The 16792-nt window shown below is 36.3% G+C and overlaps 2 protein-coding genes across 2 annotated transcripts; one reads left to right on the top strand and one right to left on the bottom strand.

The window, feature by feature from the left end:
* Positions 1-801: 801 nt before the first annotated feature.
* LOC129002845 (putative methyltransferase C9orf114 homolog) lies at positions 802-2707 on the top strand. The gene has a single exon (XM_054430937.1). The coding sequence runs from the start codon at positions 1027-1029 to the stop codon at positions 2140-2142; it is 1116 nt and encodes a 371-aa protein (XP_054286912.1). The 5' UTR covers positions 802-1026; the 3' UTR covers positions 2143-2707.
* A 3496-nt stretch (positions 2708-6203) lies between these two features.
* On the bottom strand, positions 6204-15915 carry LOC129004155 (probable enoyl-CoA hydratase, mitochondrial). Its single transcript, XM_054432598.1, has 8 exons — positions 15454-15915; positions 14680-14880; positions 13963-14087; positions 13270-13474; positions 12023-12142; positions 7834-7901; positions 7098-7167; positions 6204-6393 (listed from the first exon to the last, which is right to left on the bottom strand). The coding sequence occupies exons 1-7, from the start codon at positions 15563-15565 to the stop codon at positions 7102-7104; spliced, it is 897 nt and encodes a 298-aa protein (XP_054288573.1). The 5' UTR covers positions 15566-15915; the 3' UTR covers positions 6204-6393; positions 7098-7101.
* Between the last annotated feature and the right edge of the window lie 877 nt (positions 15916-16792).

Below are 16792 nucleotides of genomic sequence, written 5' to 3'. Positions count from 1 at the left end.
CATTTCATTATGAATGAGCTTAACTACTCAGACCTAGGCCTAAATGGATACAGCTGGATGCATTTGAAATGTATCCAATATGGCTTTGTAGTAAAACAAAACACAGTTAGTTCGATTCTTAAAGCACTTGACCCTGTAGGACTTGACCTCAGGACCCGCAAACGTTTACGTCGACGAAAATACAAGAACAAAGGTCCAAAGTATCTTTGGCATTTAGATGCATATGATAAGTTAAAGCCATTATGGCATATGTGTCCATAGTTGTAAAGACTGAGTTTGAAGAGACTATAACTTATTCTACTCATTCACTCAGTCAATACTACTCAACTCAAACTCAAGACAAGACTAGCCTAGCGCTAAAGGGACGGGTAGACAGAGAGCAAAGAGTTAAAATCTGACTTAAATCTCAGAGGGGAACGCCCACTAGATCTAGTTGTAATTTCTGACTTTAAACTCAAACAAAACTCTGACTTTTTTCTCAGACAGGAAGCCTACTTCCCGGACTTTAATCTTAGAATTCTACGTTTTTTCTCAGAGATGAAGAAAATATTTTTTTTATTCAGTTGGTGGCCCTTCAGCGCCGTCGTAATAGTGGCTATAACAACCAGCGACCACAGAATTAAATTTTAATTTTAAATTTTAATTCTGTGGTCGCTGATAACAACCAACAGTACACGCTTGGGTAGTGAATTGGATTGAAGTAGAGCGTAGAGCGACCAGCAGCAGCTGAGCATTTTAGAAGGAAACGAACGGCATAAAAACATGTCAATGTTTGTTTTGTTATGTTTGTGAGTATTTTCTGTCACTGTCAATTCAATTTTCTACATTACAGAAACGTGGTTATCGTTATGTTTAGAGGTTAAGTTGAAAATTGTAACTTTTTTATTTCTGTTTTACTCTGAATTGATTGGTTAAACGTGCTGAACGCCTCTACTAAGTAGTAAAGTGTGATGTGTAGGTTATCCTTGCATCTTTTTCGAAACCCCTAGAACATTTTATAACCTAATCGTAGATACATTTTGTAGTATGGCTCCTGTTAAACAAAAACGATTGAACAATGGTGATAGTTTTGATACGAAAAAGGAAAGAAAGAAATGGAAAGAGCAGAAACTCCTAAAGGCTGCTGGATTCAAAAAAGGTGTCGACCATGTAACAAATTCTGAAGATGTGGTAAGTTCTCCTCCAACATGTTCTTCAGTCGCGGATGCTTCTGAAAACTTTGAATCTACACACACGATTTCGATAGCCGTTCCAGGTTCAATCTTGAGCAATGCTCAGACTGCAGAGTTAAGAGCTTATGTTGCCGGCCAAATTGCTCGTGCAGCTTGCATTTACAGGGTTAGTGAAGTGATAGTATTTGACGATGTAGGAAGCCAAAACAACAATGCGATTCGCAAGCCAGGTGAGGATCGTTGTGCTCAATTCTGTAGACTATTGCAGTACCTGGAATGTCCTCAGTACCTTCGCAAACACTTTTTCCCTCTTCACAAAGACTTGCAATATGCTGGAATTATGAATCCTCTTGATGCCCCTCATCACTTGCGCCAATCCGATGACTTTCCCTTTAGAGAAGGAGTTGTTTCCCATCACTTGTTGAAGCAAGGTAAAGGATCTTTTGTTAATGTGGGTTTAATTAGAGACGTTGGTGTGGACCGTGCATTAGTCCCTGACATTAGAGTAACTGTGAAATTACTGCCTCAAAAGGAAGGTACTAAGAAGAGGTTTGGTGTTATAGTTCCTCCTACTCAACCTACTGAAGAGTTGGGAGTGTACTGGGGCTATAAGGTAAGATTCGCTCCCTCTCTCAGTGACGTATTTACTAAAGCGCCATATGAAGATGGTTATGATTTAACAATAGGAACTTCTGACAAAGGGAAACCCATCGAGGAGTGTGAGGACTCAGAATTCATTGACTTTAAACATATGTTATTAGTTTTTGGTGGTCTCGCTGGATTGGAAGCAGCTTTGGAATGTGATGAAAACCTAGATATAGACGATGTTACTCTGTTGTTTGACAAATACCTAAACACTTGTCCCGACCAAGGATCTCGTACTATTCGTACAGAGGAAGCCGTGTTAATTTCTCTAGCTGAAATAAGGAGATCAATTAAAGCAGCCAAAAAGGTTGTTAATGTTAAGTAAGTTGGTCAAGGTAACTTGTTATGAAAGTAAATACTAACTTACACTAACAAAGTAAACCTTTAATAAAATCAGTTGAGCAAAATTTGTACTTCATATAATCTTTGAATGTTGATGCAAAGAATGATCTGACATGCTTTTTGTCCTTTGGCTAAATATTATTTGTTTCTGTGATTTCATTACCTACTTTTTATGGGCCATAATATCTACTAGTCGTGCGAGATGAGCTACAATGAAGGTTAAGTTAGGTTTAATTGCCTAAAGTAAATGCGGCTTATTCTATAAATTAGTATTTTGGCAAATAATAATAAATGGGAAAGGTTTTTTTTACTCAAAAATAAAGTTGTAAGAATGTTTTTGTATAGTTTGTATTTGATTATAAGAAAAAGAAATGTATGAAAATTATTTAGGCTAGTGTACAAGCTGCTATTTCAATCAAATTCCATGGAAGGACTATTTGTAGGTTTTGTTAAGTAAAATATCCTAAAATGAGTCTAGTAAGCCCTGTTATATGTTAAATGGGTTGTTTTCTGGTTAATAAAAAGGTTTGTTGTTACATTACAATTTTCTACATGGTTTTATTTAGTCCTTTTGGTCTTTGTTTCCGCCAAAGATTGTTAGTACAAACTTATTTAATGATTTATTCTTAACGATTTTGTCTTGCCTTTCAGATTGCAGCAATCAAACATAGTAAAAAAATGTAGGCCTACAAGCTTATTGTTAAATTCAGATTTTTATAACTAATCTATTATTTCTACCATTATCTTGAATTATAATTTAGATTTATTGCTTTAAGTCTACTGATTTGTTGTAAATATTTTGTTATTCTAAAACTCACATACTAAAAGGGAAATATTTTCTTAGTTTTGTCACCATTATTTAAAAACTGTTTCCTATCAATAAAACTTAATAAATGTACAAACATTTTTCTAGGTTGACAATGAATTGTCAGAGAACACATTTTGAATCTTATGTTGTTGTCAAAAATTTTTGCATTTCAACCTCCTACAAATCAATAGGTACTAAACGGAATTCATATTTTGAAAAAATTGGCGATTAAAAACTACTTAGTTGTCTCAAGGTTAAGTAAATAAATGGTCCTGGTTAAAAGAGCTTGTCTTAGGCCCGATTTCACTAAATTCACGCTAACGATGGTTTAGTTAATCTTCGGTTAAAACTAACTGATGATTTAAACCACAGTTAAGGAAATCTGGTTTCACCAACAAAAACGCGTCAAAACTAACGCTGGTTTTATAAACGAGAGTTTAGAGTAATATCCAGGTGGCGGTGGCAGTGAACTGTCATAATACCTGGCTGTTATTGGAGCAATAAGTAAACATAACCTAGAAAATAAATTGGCGTTTGTGAGGTAATGAAAACAAAACTGGAGACAGCAAGATTACAAGTATAGAATAGATATGAATACTAGCAGAATAAACGGTATCAGCATTCTGACACATACTTTCTCCCATAAGATTGTCAACAACCTTTCTCATGAGTAAGCGGTGAGAGTAAATATACGGAAATGGGATTTGTACAATTTTCTTCAGAATTTAAAGGACTATAACATACTAAATTTTTATCAAAATCGTTCTAGCCAATTTTGGGAAAATCCGATTTTCCGTTATTTTATGGGGATTTTTATGGGAAAATAACATAATTTACCATAACTTTTGAACCGTAATTTTTACAGAAATGGGATTTGTACAATTTTGTTTAGAATATAAAGGACTATAACATACAAAATTTTTATCAAAATCGTTCGGGCCATTTTTGAGAAAATCCTATTTTTCCAGTTTTTTATGGGGTTTTATGGGAAAATCTCCATTAAAAATAAAATTTTCTAAAAAATGGCAAAAACTATCAAAATTGTAAGTATCATAACATACTCTGTTAAATCAAAACCGGATTTTTGTCTAAAATCCTATTTTTCGTTATTTTATGGGGGTTTTATGGGAAAATAACATAATTTACCATAACTTTTGAACCGTAATTTTTACAGAAATGGGATTTGTACCATTTTGTTCAGAATTTAAAGGGCTACAACATACTAAATTTTTATTAAAATCGTTCGGGCCATTTTTGAGAAAATCCAATTTTTTCAGTTTTTTATGGGTTTTTATGGGAAAATCCCCATAAAAAATCAAAATTTCAAAAAAATGAAAAAAAAGCCTGGAGATACCACGGATTAGAACCTACATACCAAATTTCATTGAAATCGGACCACAGGTGTAGTCCCTAGCTCTGTACACATCCAGACACACAGACACACACACAGACACACAGACACACAGACACACACACACACACACACACACACAGACATCACTTCGAAAACCACTTTTTTGGGTCCAGGGGGACCCAAAACGAATATATCCACTCAAAACTCAAACTCGAAAATTTTGACGAAAACAATACTTTCTCCATATACTATGGTATAGGGGGAGAAAGTAAAAATTACAGTTTAGGTTTAGTTATTGTCCTTAATGACGCCCGATCGAACTAAATTAATCGTTTGACCGTAGGGTTAGGGTTCCTAACCTAAAAGGAAAAGGAAAAGGGAGCCTATTTTTTTTAACAAAGAAAAAAGGAATTTGATCATGTAGGTAGAAAAACACTTTTTTCAGTCGGGATAAAAGATTGGCTTATAACATACCTAGAAATACGCCTTTACTAAAAACCTTGTTGGATAACTTATAGAAAAATTATAAACGTTTTGATAATTCATATCTAGTAATATAATTAATTTTGTCTTGGTTAAATCATTAACCATTTCTCTTATCCACCTAGTTCAGCGAACAACATAGGAAACTCTTCATCATTATCACTTCAAAAGCTAATTCGTATCGTATGCTCTTCTAGCATTTGGCCTTTCCATATAAACTTAAAGCTTAAAGCCAGCTGATATTTACGTTTGTTTTATCTATGTATTTACTTAACGAAAGATTAAAGAAGTTAACCGGTCAAAATTGGGCAGTTAATTATCTAACGACGGTTTAGTCTAAACTAGCTCTAACGGCGAGTGGTGAAATCCGATGTCGTCAGTTAAGAGCTAACTGCAGTTAGAGCAAGGCTTAACGGCGGTTTAAGTTTTTGGTGAAATTGGGCCTTAGTCAGTAAAAAACTACACAGGTCATATGACTTGCATTCATGTTTGGTTTAAAACAACATCCTGTGCGTCCCTGACTTAATTGGTGATATTACTCTCTTTCAACAGTGTATCATCCTGTTGTTACAAACCTTCTGTGAAGGCAGTAAAGACATTTTGACCAAACTATTGATTGCACAATTTTATCAATATAAGTGGTTTAGATACCTGTATTCATACCGCAACCATTTGGATTCAAAAGAAATACAGGCCTGTATTATATTTAGTAATCTGGAGGATATCCATATAGAAAAACTAATTGTATCAACAATATCATGAATTAAAATTAATAAATCTGATGATAAAAAAATTGACATTTAGACTTGACAACTTGTATTTGAGTCTTACAGTTGTTGGGTCACAACTGAGCTGTTCAAAATTTGATTACTTGTACTTGTGACGCTAACAGAGTAAACAAGCACGGGACAACGGACAACGGTCCGCTTTCAGCCAAGGTATGGTGTACTATATTGTGACATGCAAGGAAAGGCCTCGGCAAGCACTGTACGGACATCGCAGAAGGGTCTTCCTCCATAATGAGCGTTTTAGTACATGGAGGGACTTTGCCCTAACACCAGCGACTAGTGCTAGACACCACACAAATAAGAACACAGCAGCATTTAGTTTAGTTGTATTATCTTGCGTGTTCTGTTTTCCCATATTCGAGCCTTAAAAATCTTTAGGTAACTCTGATATTTGTTTTGATCACTTTTCAACTACGTTCTCCCATCCAGTAACTCGGTATTATTTCATCTTCAACACACATCTCCTACAACCTCTACATTTCAATTTCAACCTCATAGGATTAAACCGGAGAATAATTGCATTCATAAAACTTATAAGTGTAAATCCAAAACCAAAAGACTGACTTATGTTGCATAAATTAATTGGGGTTTTGGGGAATAAAAAAGGAAAGTTTGTATACAAAATATATATAATATTTTTAAAAACTTTTATAACAGTCTGTATACACGTAATAAATCAGTAATAGTAATATCAAAATTAGCATAAGATTTAGTAGATATTTTTAAGAAGAGCTATTTTAAGATTAATCTTCACTTGTAAGATAGTAAACTTGGTCAAGGTCAGTCTTCCGTTTCATGCATCTGAAAAATACAAGATAGATAACATCACCATATTCATTACAATAATTAAACCAGGTGTACAATGCAGTTGTCTGCTTGCAATATTGAGCGGATGAGCTAGCATATTAATCCAATGCTTTTCTAAAGTCAATGCTACATCTGTTTCTCATAAACGTGATGCTGGTCACTTGCAGTATCCAATGTTGATGATATATTTTTTTCACATAAATGGAATGTCTGCATGCAGGAACCAATGTCTATGTTTCATCTGGTTCACATAAATTAAATGCCTACTTGCACACTGGATATGTTCAATGAAATGCAGTTAATATTTTTTAATATTTAGGCTACTTAGGATGGCTTTTACTTATTAGATTTCAACTGGGTCTAGTTTACTAAAATTGCAACTATTAATTAAAATTAATCAATTAAAATTATGAATTAAAATTAAAACTAATGCAGCAATAAATGTTGCCACCATTGAATTTAAAATAAGAAAATCATTTAAAGCATACAAAAAGAATTACTACCGTATTATTTTGTTAGTTTCTTCATAATCTTGCCAAACGGCTAAATCATTATCACACACTTTAAAAAAAAGTTTTTTTTTAAAGTGTGTGATTAGTTTATTTTTTATTATTTTATCAGTTTAGGTTTTAAGAAAACAAACATAATTTTCTTCAAAGGAAAAGTATTTAAAAATCACCTTTAAAGTTTAATCTTACCTCTCTAGCTGTTGGTGAAGTTTGGAGATCGTTTCTCTGTAAATGCTTTCATTCCTTCTTTCTGATCATCCTGAAAAATTACAATTGTGTTTAATTCTTTACAATTGGCTATTGTTTATTCACCAAACTTAGATTACCTTTCAAACCTTTCCTTTCCTCACAAATTTGTTGAAATATGTTTGTGACATATGAAAGTATTAAATACTTCTCATACAATAGCGTATAAAACTCCTCTTCTGATATCTGAACCTATTGGCATGAACAGATCAACACGGATTTTTACAGTTTAACCTATAGATTGTATAAATCACAGAAGGTTCATATTTCAATTAGTAAAACTACAGTCATTAAATATGGTCATCAAATCTATAGCAAAACCTCAACACTAAGCTCTTTATTTCTCCCACCACCTGTGAGTTCTACGCGGCAAATGCCGCTGTCGTGGATCCAATAAATCAGCTGCCAGACAACTACCACCGAGCAAAAAACCAGCCTTAGCTGGGTTCATTGTAGCCCATACTGCAGTGTATTAAGTTTGTGTCAGTTTATTATTTTATTTTTTGGGGTCAACCATGACAAAAATATTCACGGAAGAAACCACTATAATACTATAGAGAGGTCTAAGTGTCTTCAAGAGACTTTAGCTCTTACAAACTGATGGCAGCAACAATTTTAGGATTTTATAAGGTAGGTGAATGATTAGTAAAGATATCAAACTTGTTTTTCATCAACTTACTGTGGCAAAAGTTCCATAAAACAGTTTCTTCTCCACTCTCAAACCCTCTTGGAGAGTCGTTTCAAAAGCTGTGAAACACAGAATTGTTATTAAAACCTTCTCTTAACCTTCTATTAAACCTTCTATTAAACCTTCTATTAAACCTTCTATTTCAACTGTTGAATGTGTTTTTGTTGGTGTGAAGATTTCTGCGAGATCTTACCTAATTTGTTCTGCTTACATTCCGCCAAATGCAAATGTTCTCGATTACGAGGAATTTTCTTTGGCAGTTGAAGAGATCCTTTCTAACCACTTCTTTGAAGGAATAATCATCACTGGTGACTTCAACCAACCTACAACTGACTGGACTTCGTTTGAAGGGGCACGTGTGAATAAATCGTCTCAAGTGTTGATTGACCTTGCTTCAACTTTCAATCTCAACCAACTGAATACCACATCTAACAAACGAGGTGTTACTCTTGATTTGATATTTTCATCTGTATCATACTGGACCGTTGAGCAGGCTCTTGACATTCTAATCCCCCAGGAGGAAGATCATCCGGCACTATCAATGGCTATATCCATCCAAGACCAGACCTCATCTACTGGTATCCAGTTCATCCCTGACACTAAACGCTGTGACCATTTGATGGTATACGATTGGATTTCTAAGCTCTCATATCCTACGACCAACATAGAGTCTGCTGAAGTGGATTTTCAAGCTTTTTGTTCTGATCTTACGAATGCCGTATCTACATGCAGTCCCTTGATGAAGCTTGGTAGATCACCGTTTCCTCGATGGTTCTCAGTGGACTTGAAGCGCCTAATTATCTTGAAGAAAAAAGCCCATAAAAGGTACAAGATAACATCCAGCCAATCCCATTTAAGGAATTTCAATCTACTTCGTGCCCAATGTTCCATTATGGTCGCCCAGTGTCGTCAAAGGCATCTTGATCGAATGGATACTTCCATTAGAAACAACCCTAAATGTTTCTGGAATTTCGTCAATGAACAGAGGAAGACGTCGTCTAGTCCTAATTCAATCCTTGTAAATAATTCTGTTGTTGTGGAGCCAGTCAAAATCTCACACGCCTTTGCTGACTACTTTTCGTCAACTTTTACTGAGTCAGATGAAGATCCTCCAAACCTCGACTTTGTAAATTTCAAGACAATATCATCATGGCGCATCTCTGCCGAAGCAATTGAAGAAAAACTCTCAAAGCTGGATCCTAACAAAGGGGCTGGTCCGGACGGCATCCCCCCATCAATACTGAGGTCTTGCAGCACTGTTATTTCTCCTCATCTCGCCATCTTCTTCAACATTTTCTTCTCTAATGGAATATTTCCCCAGTGCTTAAAATCTGGCTTTATTGTGCCTTTATTCAAATCTGGCAACCGTGCAAAACCAGAAAATTACCGACCGGTCGTCATCTTAAATGCGATAGCTAAGGTATTTGAGAGCTTAGTACTTGATGGCCTCGATTTTGAATTTAAAACACTGATCTCGCCTCGTCAACATGGATTCCGCACTGGGAGATCTACTACAAGCAATTTGGTCGTTTTCCAAAACTATATTACTTCGGCCTTCTCAAGAGGCAACCAAGTCGACTGCATCTATCTGGACTTCGCTAAGGCGTTCGACAGGGTTAGTCACAAGCTTCTCCTCGCCAAACTTGAAGGCCTAGGCTTTGTTGGACCTCTGCTTCAGTTTATCAGATCCTACCTTCAGGGACGCTCTTTAAAAGTTAGATGTGGGACTGCTTACTCTTACCCCATCCACGTACCATCTGGAGTGCCACAAGGATCTCACCTCGGACCCTTTCTATTCAACTTATTTATAAATGACATTGGCGACACCTTGGATTCTGAGTTCCTTCTGTTCGCGGATGATGCAAAACTTTTCTTAGAGATCTCCAGTGCTCAAGACTTCACTCGTCTTCAGTCATCAATAAATGCAGTGATGAATTGGTGCATTGACAATTCAATGAGTCTGAACACCTCTAAATGTGTCGTTATGTCCTTTTCTCGCAGTCAGAACACTCATGAGCATGGCTATTTTCTTGGGGACGACCCTCTGCGTAGAGTTTGGAGGTATAAAGATCTTGGCATAATAACTACTCCAACACTTCATCCAGGAGAGCATATCCAACAAATTTGCCACAAATCAAGTTCCACTCTGGGCTTTCTCTTCCGCTTCACTCGAGGACTCTCCATTAATGCCTTGGTGTTGCTTTTTCGTGCACTGGTTCGTCCCACCCTCGAATACAACTCTCCTGTCTGGGCTCCATATCAGACTGGACTCATATCTTCGCTGGAGAGAGTTCAAGTTCGTTTCATTAGGGTCCTTGGCTGCAGAATGGGATATCGCTACCTTGATGCTCCCGTGAATCTCATCAGATCTCAGTTTAATCTATGCTGCTTGGAAGATCGGAGGAAAATTTCGGACGCTCTGTTTCTCATGAAGATTGTAAGTGGAAATATCGACTGCCCTGAGCTTTTGGGAGGAATACCATTCCACGTTCCTGTCCGCACAAGATCCAAGGATACGTTTGAGCGGAGGCACTACAATACTGTATATTTACAGCGAAGCACTATCCCTCGCCTTTTGCGGGTCGGCAACGAGGTCGGCGCAGTGTTGGATTTTCACCGTTCCAGCGTGGCTGCTTTCCGCTCCAATCTGTGTCGCCTCTTCTCTGTAAATAATTTGTAGTTAATGCTTACATCATGTAACGGCACTGTGTTCAACCTTCGATCAGCTATTTATTTTTGTCACTTTAGTATTTATATCTGTTTTTGTCATGTAAGTCTTGCTTAGAGGATTCCAAACCGTGTATTTATTGTTTTGTTAAGTCTTGTTTTGTTATTGTTTTAAAAAGTTTATCATGGTTTCCATCTTCATTGTTATGTTTTTCTTGTTCTTGTTATTGTAATTTATTCAGAATAGCCTTTATTTGTTGTTAAATTTGAGTTTGATAGCTACTACTTACTGTACCTCTTGTAAAAATGGTGTTACCGTGGAAATAAATGAATTGAATTGAATTGAATTGAATTCTCAGTCGTAACTTTCTAAACTTATTAATCTAAAGTTATTAAAAGATGAGATAACCTATAAAAAATGAAAGACAAAGTTGGTTGACAAAGTTTGTCATTATCTTTACCTTTCACACAAATCTTTAACTCTATTTTTGTTTATATCCTATCCCGTTCCGGTTATCTCTGGGTCTGGGTGTTCACTAGGCCTCACTATCCATTCTTCCGAGACATATTTTTGTTTCTGGTGGCAATTTGGAAATCCGTTGGGTTGCTGGGCCTAACCACAGAAAACATACTACTATAACCCAGAATGCCAACCGCATGGTAAAAAGCATTAAGTGTTTTGAGAGAGCTTTGCCTGTCAATCGTAGGCAGCACCACCAGCGTTGCCATGCACTCAGCATAGCAACGCTGGTGGCGCTGCCTACGATTAACAGGCAAAGCTGTCTCAAAACACTTAATGCTTTTTACCATGCGGTTGGCATTCTGGGTTATAGTAATATGTGTTCTGTGGCCTAACATGGCTTCACCACCCCTTTCATTTCCTACTCAGGTCCTTGCCCGCCTCTCATGACGTGGACAAGAAGTTCAACTCCATAGGTATTACTATAAATACTTTGATTTTGAATGTTATGTAACATTTGACATAGACATTTGAAAAATCACTTTCTAATTTGGGTTTTTAAAATTAAAAGTAAACCGCTACATTATACAATAAGGACCTCTTTTCCAAGCATTCAAAACTGTTGGGTAGGTTTGGTGATTTGATTTGTTTAATGGTTTTTGACTGGGCAAAGTGCTGTTATACCACGAGGCTCTTTTAAAGAGATGAGATTTTTAATATGTAAACTAAAGTAATAAAACAGCTAATAGCAAACAGAACATACATACACAGTACAACCCTTTGATACCTCGGAACCAGACCTCTGTCCAATGTAAATACAATCAGAACTATCATGACTTAGCATAAAATTAATGGATACATTTAAGAAACAGACATTAAGTTTGATGATTAGGAAACTTTATGATTTTACCGAACAATTAAAAATCACACCAATCAACCTGTTAGTACCAAACAGCACTAGACTTACTGGTTGTTACTTGTTTACCTTCCAAACAAATCAAAACAAGTAGTTTGTCCTGCAGTTAAGGGTAAAGTTAAAATGCCAAAACTTACCAACATTAACAGCCTCTTTACACATCTGCACAATGAGTGGCGAGTGAGAACAGATCTTCTCCGCAACCTTGATGGACTCATCCAGTAGTTTGTCTGCAGGGAACACCCGGCTTACGATCCCTTCAACAAAAAGAAAGGTTGCTTTAACAGTTCTCTTATCTAAAACTACAGGAGTGTTGATAGCCTATCTGGTTTCATTTTTTCGAATAGTCTAGACCTAAACTCCCGCCGGTCACATCGTTAAAGCTAGGCCTAGGCATGCACGTTACGTGTTTTAAATGTTTTTTATGTTTTGTAAATATTGTGATCTTTGACGACCTTCAGAAGAAGTGACAATGTCCTTGGGAAAACCTGAAGAAGGCTCCATTGTGAGCCGAAACTAGTTGTTTCACAACCGATTGGATTATCGACATTACAGGTATTTAAACCACTTTAATTCTATCTGGTTAGTTTTTCGAACTTCAGTAAACAAAAGGGACGAGTTCAATCCCCGATATTCTCAAACATTTGAGGATTTTGGAAAGATTGCCCTTGAAAGTTCTTTCATGACAAATACCACTGTAGTGGCACTAACACATTTATGTTTAAAATGCCTTTATTAGTAAATATTTTCATTTAAAAGAAGCACTCATAATAACTTAGTCCAAACCCATTTTGTATGAATAGATATTTTCATTTTAATATTCTTTTTTTTAAGGGGAAAAAAGCAGCTTGGCTTTGGAATAATCAATATTTCTCCTTTCTCCTCATTTTGATATTCAGTAACACTAGGAATGACACTTTTAAATCATCAGGATCTAGGCCTACAAACTTTCCTTTACTTTTTTACTAATATATAAATTTTGGACTACCACTGAAGTAAAAATCAAGAATCCAAATCATACAGTCAAAATAACTTATAAAAAGCATTAGGTTGCAAAATAAGTAACATGTTTTTAATGCCTTCACAAGGGACACTACTTGGAGAGTCGACACAAACCCCATCACAATGAACATTATATTTCCAGCATTGTAAATATCACAAACTATCTCTTCTCAAGACAGGAACTGCACATCGTGAATCTGGAATTGAGGAAAGAAGAAGGTGGATGGATGAGGAATCAAAGGCTGTGGAGAGAAGAGGATCAGAAAGATGTGGGATAATGGAGGAAAACAAAATGAATGTGAATAGATAGAGAACTTTTGACTCCTATTCCTATGAATAACCAAAAGAGGATATACACATTATTACAAGGCTGCTAACTAACCCATCTTCTCAGCCTCCTCAGCAGTAATGGGTGTACCAGTGAGACACATTTCCATTGCCTTAGACTTGCCAGCACTGCGGGCAATTCGCTGTGAACCACCAGCGCCAGGGATCGTTCCGATGGAGATCTCAGGCTGGCCAAACTTGGCTTTATCTCCAGCGTAAATTATGTCGCACATCATTGCCAACTCGCAGCCTCCTCCAAGCTGTACAAATAATATTATAGGTAACACATGCCTATCCTGGTAGGAAAAAACAATTATTTGTGAATAATTTACAGAGAGAAAAATAACAGTAGGGTCTAGTGCATGCTAACATGTATGTATTACCCAGTCCCTACTGTTCTTTATCCGAAATTCAAAATTTTAACAAGCTTAAAATGTGTTAATTAGCAACCTGGTTGCTTTGAGTGTGCAGAGTATACCTCTAGATGAGTAAATTTACCTCTGACAGAGCTTAGAACAAATGGATCATTAAAAATAAACCTTGTAGAGCTCAGGAGAAATTTTATAGGATGGATGGACTTTTTGTGAGCAGCGCCTAAATTCAGACTTTTGTTTCTTTATACCAGATCTTACTGAGTGCATACATAGAGCTTATTTTATAAATATTTGGCTTTTGAATAGGCTTACATAGCATGAGGAAAAACATCAAAAGGTTAGTAATTCAAACATAAGCCACTGAGAGAACTAACCGCGTAACCGTTGACTGCAGCAATGATTGGCTTTTTGCATTTGGTGATCTCATTCCAACCCTGAAGCAGCCCAGTCTTCACATTGGAAGCGTACGTCATATTCATCATTTCTTTGATATCAGCACCTATACAAAATACATTAGTTCACATTTTTAGGGCCGATAAAAGATCTTGAAATATTAGCGTTGAAAAACTTAAATGGCAAGTATTTTTTCTTTAAAATATTTAGAAACCTCGTTTTCGTTGGGAAAATCAACAGGGGTTTCCCCAATTTAGAGAGTTGAAAACCACAACAACCAATGACAAAGCAGCTTGATTTCAATGACTATCTTAAGATTTGCAGGAATATAGTCAATTTTTAGAATAACATTGTGAGCAATATTTTGAATTTTAAAATCTATAGTTTTGAACGTAAAACACTGTTTAAGTAGGCTATGTTTTTTTTTTACTTTATAGGTACAAAGTACCGTTTATTAGACACTATTAAAGTAAATGGGTAGGCCCTAATCTGTTGATAAACAAATTAGGCTATGTACTTTTTAAACATTCTTGCCACCAAAACTGAATGTACGAATATGATAGGTTATGATATACCTTTGCCCGTCGTTAGTCTTTGTAATCCCCACCGGACAAGGGTAGGCCTATGTCAGTAGGCCTATTGCATAAAACAAATGACATGTTAAAGACTAGACAAAATGCCCAAATCTAATATCTTACCTGCAGCAAATGCTTTCTCACTGCCAGTAATGACCACTACACCAACAGATTCGTCTTTATCAAACGCAGTAACTGCTTCGGCCAACTCTGTGACTAGAGCATCACAAAGAGCGTTTAATGCCTTGGGTCTGTTCAGCGTTATCACACCAACATTCTTCTTCTCTCCCCGTTTGTCGGTTAAAATATGTTGATAGGATGCAGCTAGAAAAAATAAAAAATTTTTGAAAACTAGTTACTTTTTGGGTCCAAGCCAATAGGTCTACCATAAAAGGAATCACAAACGGTTTTTAAGATAAACCAGTCCAAACTTTTAAAATATCTTAGGATTAGCCAGGATTAAACCCGTCCGTCTTGGATAAATCCAAGATGCTAACTAAGATAACTAACTAGGTAGGTACCGGTAACTGAGTGGTTTGCTTATAGTGCTCACCTAACAATCAAAAGGTTACCGTTTCGATCATGAGAAAAAGTCAGTAGCTTTTTGATGGTTCGAACTGTACTCAGCCGTTCCTGATCATTGGGTTTTATATAAATGATCCTGGCTAAAGAGACAGCTGATCTTAGTTCTTAGACAGTAAAAAAGCTACACGGATCATCACACTTCATTCTACACTCATCCTTCACTCTTATTTGGGTTCAAATACACACCTAGATGGCATCCCATGATATTTACTCAAATAGGCCTAATTAGCTACCAATTTAAGATAATCATAGTTATGTTAACACTTACATAATGCATTAAATTATTACTAATCAATGAATATTCATACTTACTTGCATATGTGTTAGAAATAATGACTTGCTGATTAAAGGCAGGGGCCAACAACCTTGATTTTGAGTTAGTGATGATCTGTTTTCCAAATAATCTAAGTGATAATGAAGCCATTTTAAAATATTTATGCCCTAGCCTATGTTCTGAATACAGAGAAAGGACTAGTGGATGGTAAAGTAGTTATCAAGGCAGTACACAATCTACTGATAAGAAAACTCAAAGGTTATTTGCTTTTTCTTGGTTATCTCACAAATTACTTTAGAACTTTTGGAGCTGATGTCTTCACTGGTCGGCAGTGGCAGAAATATCCAGCGTAACAAAATGAATAGTAGTAAACAAATTAAATTGTATTATCGAAAAGTCGGGGTAAACAAAAACCGGTTTAGCTAACCTCTTGTTCCTACTCCCTCAGGTAAGGTAAACGGAATCTAGTTTTGACTTTTGAGTTATCTTTTGAGTGTCTGCACTACAGCTGCAGATTGCAGAATGCCCTGCTAGCTCAGCTGTCGTTGTGTATTGGATGGTATTGGTATTGGTGTAGTGTGTACCGAGTGACCGAACCGAGCCGAATACCGGAACCGGACCGGAATACCGAAAAGTGAAAACCGACGTTGACGTTTGGCTTTGTTGACCACAGTTGACCGCACCGTGCCGTGCACAGACACGGCCGCCTTTAACTACGCACAGATGACAGAACCGACACGTAAAACAACATAAATACGGTTTACTATTTAACTCTAGTTGGTCCACTCAGGCCCAGAAGCGCAGTGCTCACGATGTCGCTGTTGTCATTATATTATAATCAATGCATCGGCGTTTAATAGTAGACAATTAGCATTATAATTGAGATGAGGACACCACTCGCCCACGGCCGCCTTTAACTCCAGGCCGTGGCCTTCGAAGTGGCAACGTCGCAAGTGGTATTGTAACAGCTGTTTTGTTTGGAAGCAGCTAATGGAATGGCATTTGTGCAAGGCGTATGTATCTGTGTATCTACGAAAGATTGGTTACTGGACTTTGACAATATTGACTCCGCTTAAAATATACAGATTTAATTTCATTTCAAACAATCTTTATTCTTTTAGTACATATTGACAGTACATTGGACAGTGTCGAAAAGTGATTCTTTATTATAACTTAAAACTGTTTTCTAACTTATTTCTACCATTTTTTACTATAAAAAGAAGGTTATTTATACTATTACAATAGAGATTCTCAACAAAACAAATAACAATCATAAATAAATTAAGAAAGCAGTAAAATAATCTAAACAATCAAAAGCCCTTCTTCAAGTCCCAGAAGGTATTAAATTAAACTCTGGGTCAAGAAATTCTTGTATGT

The sequence above is a fragment of the Macrosteles quadrilineatus genome, unplaced genomic scaffold (assembly GCF_028750875.1).
Source record: "Macrosteles quadrilineatus isolate MER2022 unplaced genomic scaffold, UCM_ALF_1.0 Scaffold_9__3_contigs__length_116548681, whole genome shotgun sequence".
Taxonomy (NCBI): domain Eukaryota; kingdom Metazoa; phylum Arthropoda; class Insecta; order Hemiptera; family Cicadellidae; genus Macrosteles; species Macrosteles quadrilineatus.
This window is presented reverse-complemented; position numbering and strand designations above follow the sequence as displayed.

Coding starts and splice junctions, on each gene's coding strand:
- LOC129002845 (XM_054430937.1), top strand. CDS start 1,027: ATGGCTCCTGTTAAACAAAAACGATTGAACAATGGTGATAGTTTTGAT.
- LOC129004155 (XM_054432598.1), bottom strand. CDS start 15,565: ATGGCTTCATTATCACTTAGATTATTTGGAAAACAGATCATCACTAAC. Junction 14,881..15,453: donor TATTTCTAACACATATGCAA/GTAAGTATGAAT, acceptor TATTTTTTCTAG/CTGCATCCTATCAACATATT. Junction 13,475..13,962: donor CTGCAGTCAACGGTTACGCG/GTTAGTTCTCTC, acceptor TTATTTGTACAG/CTTGGAGGAGGCTGCGAGTT.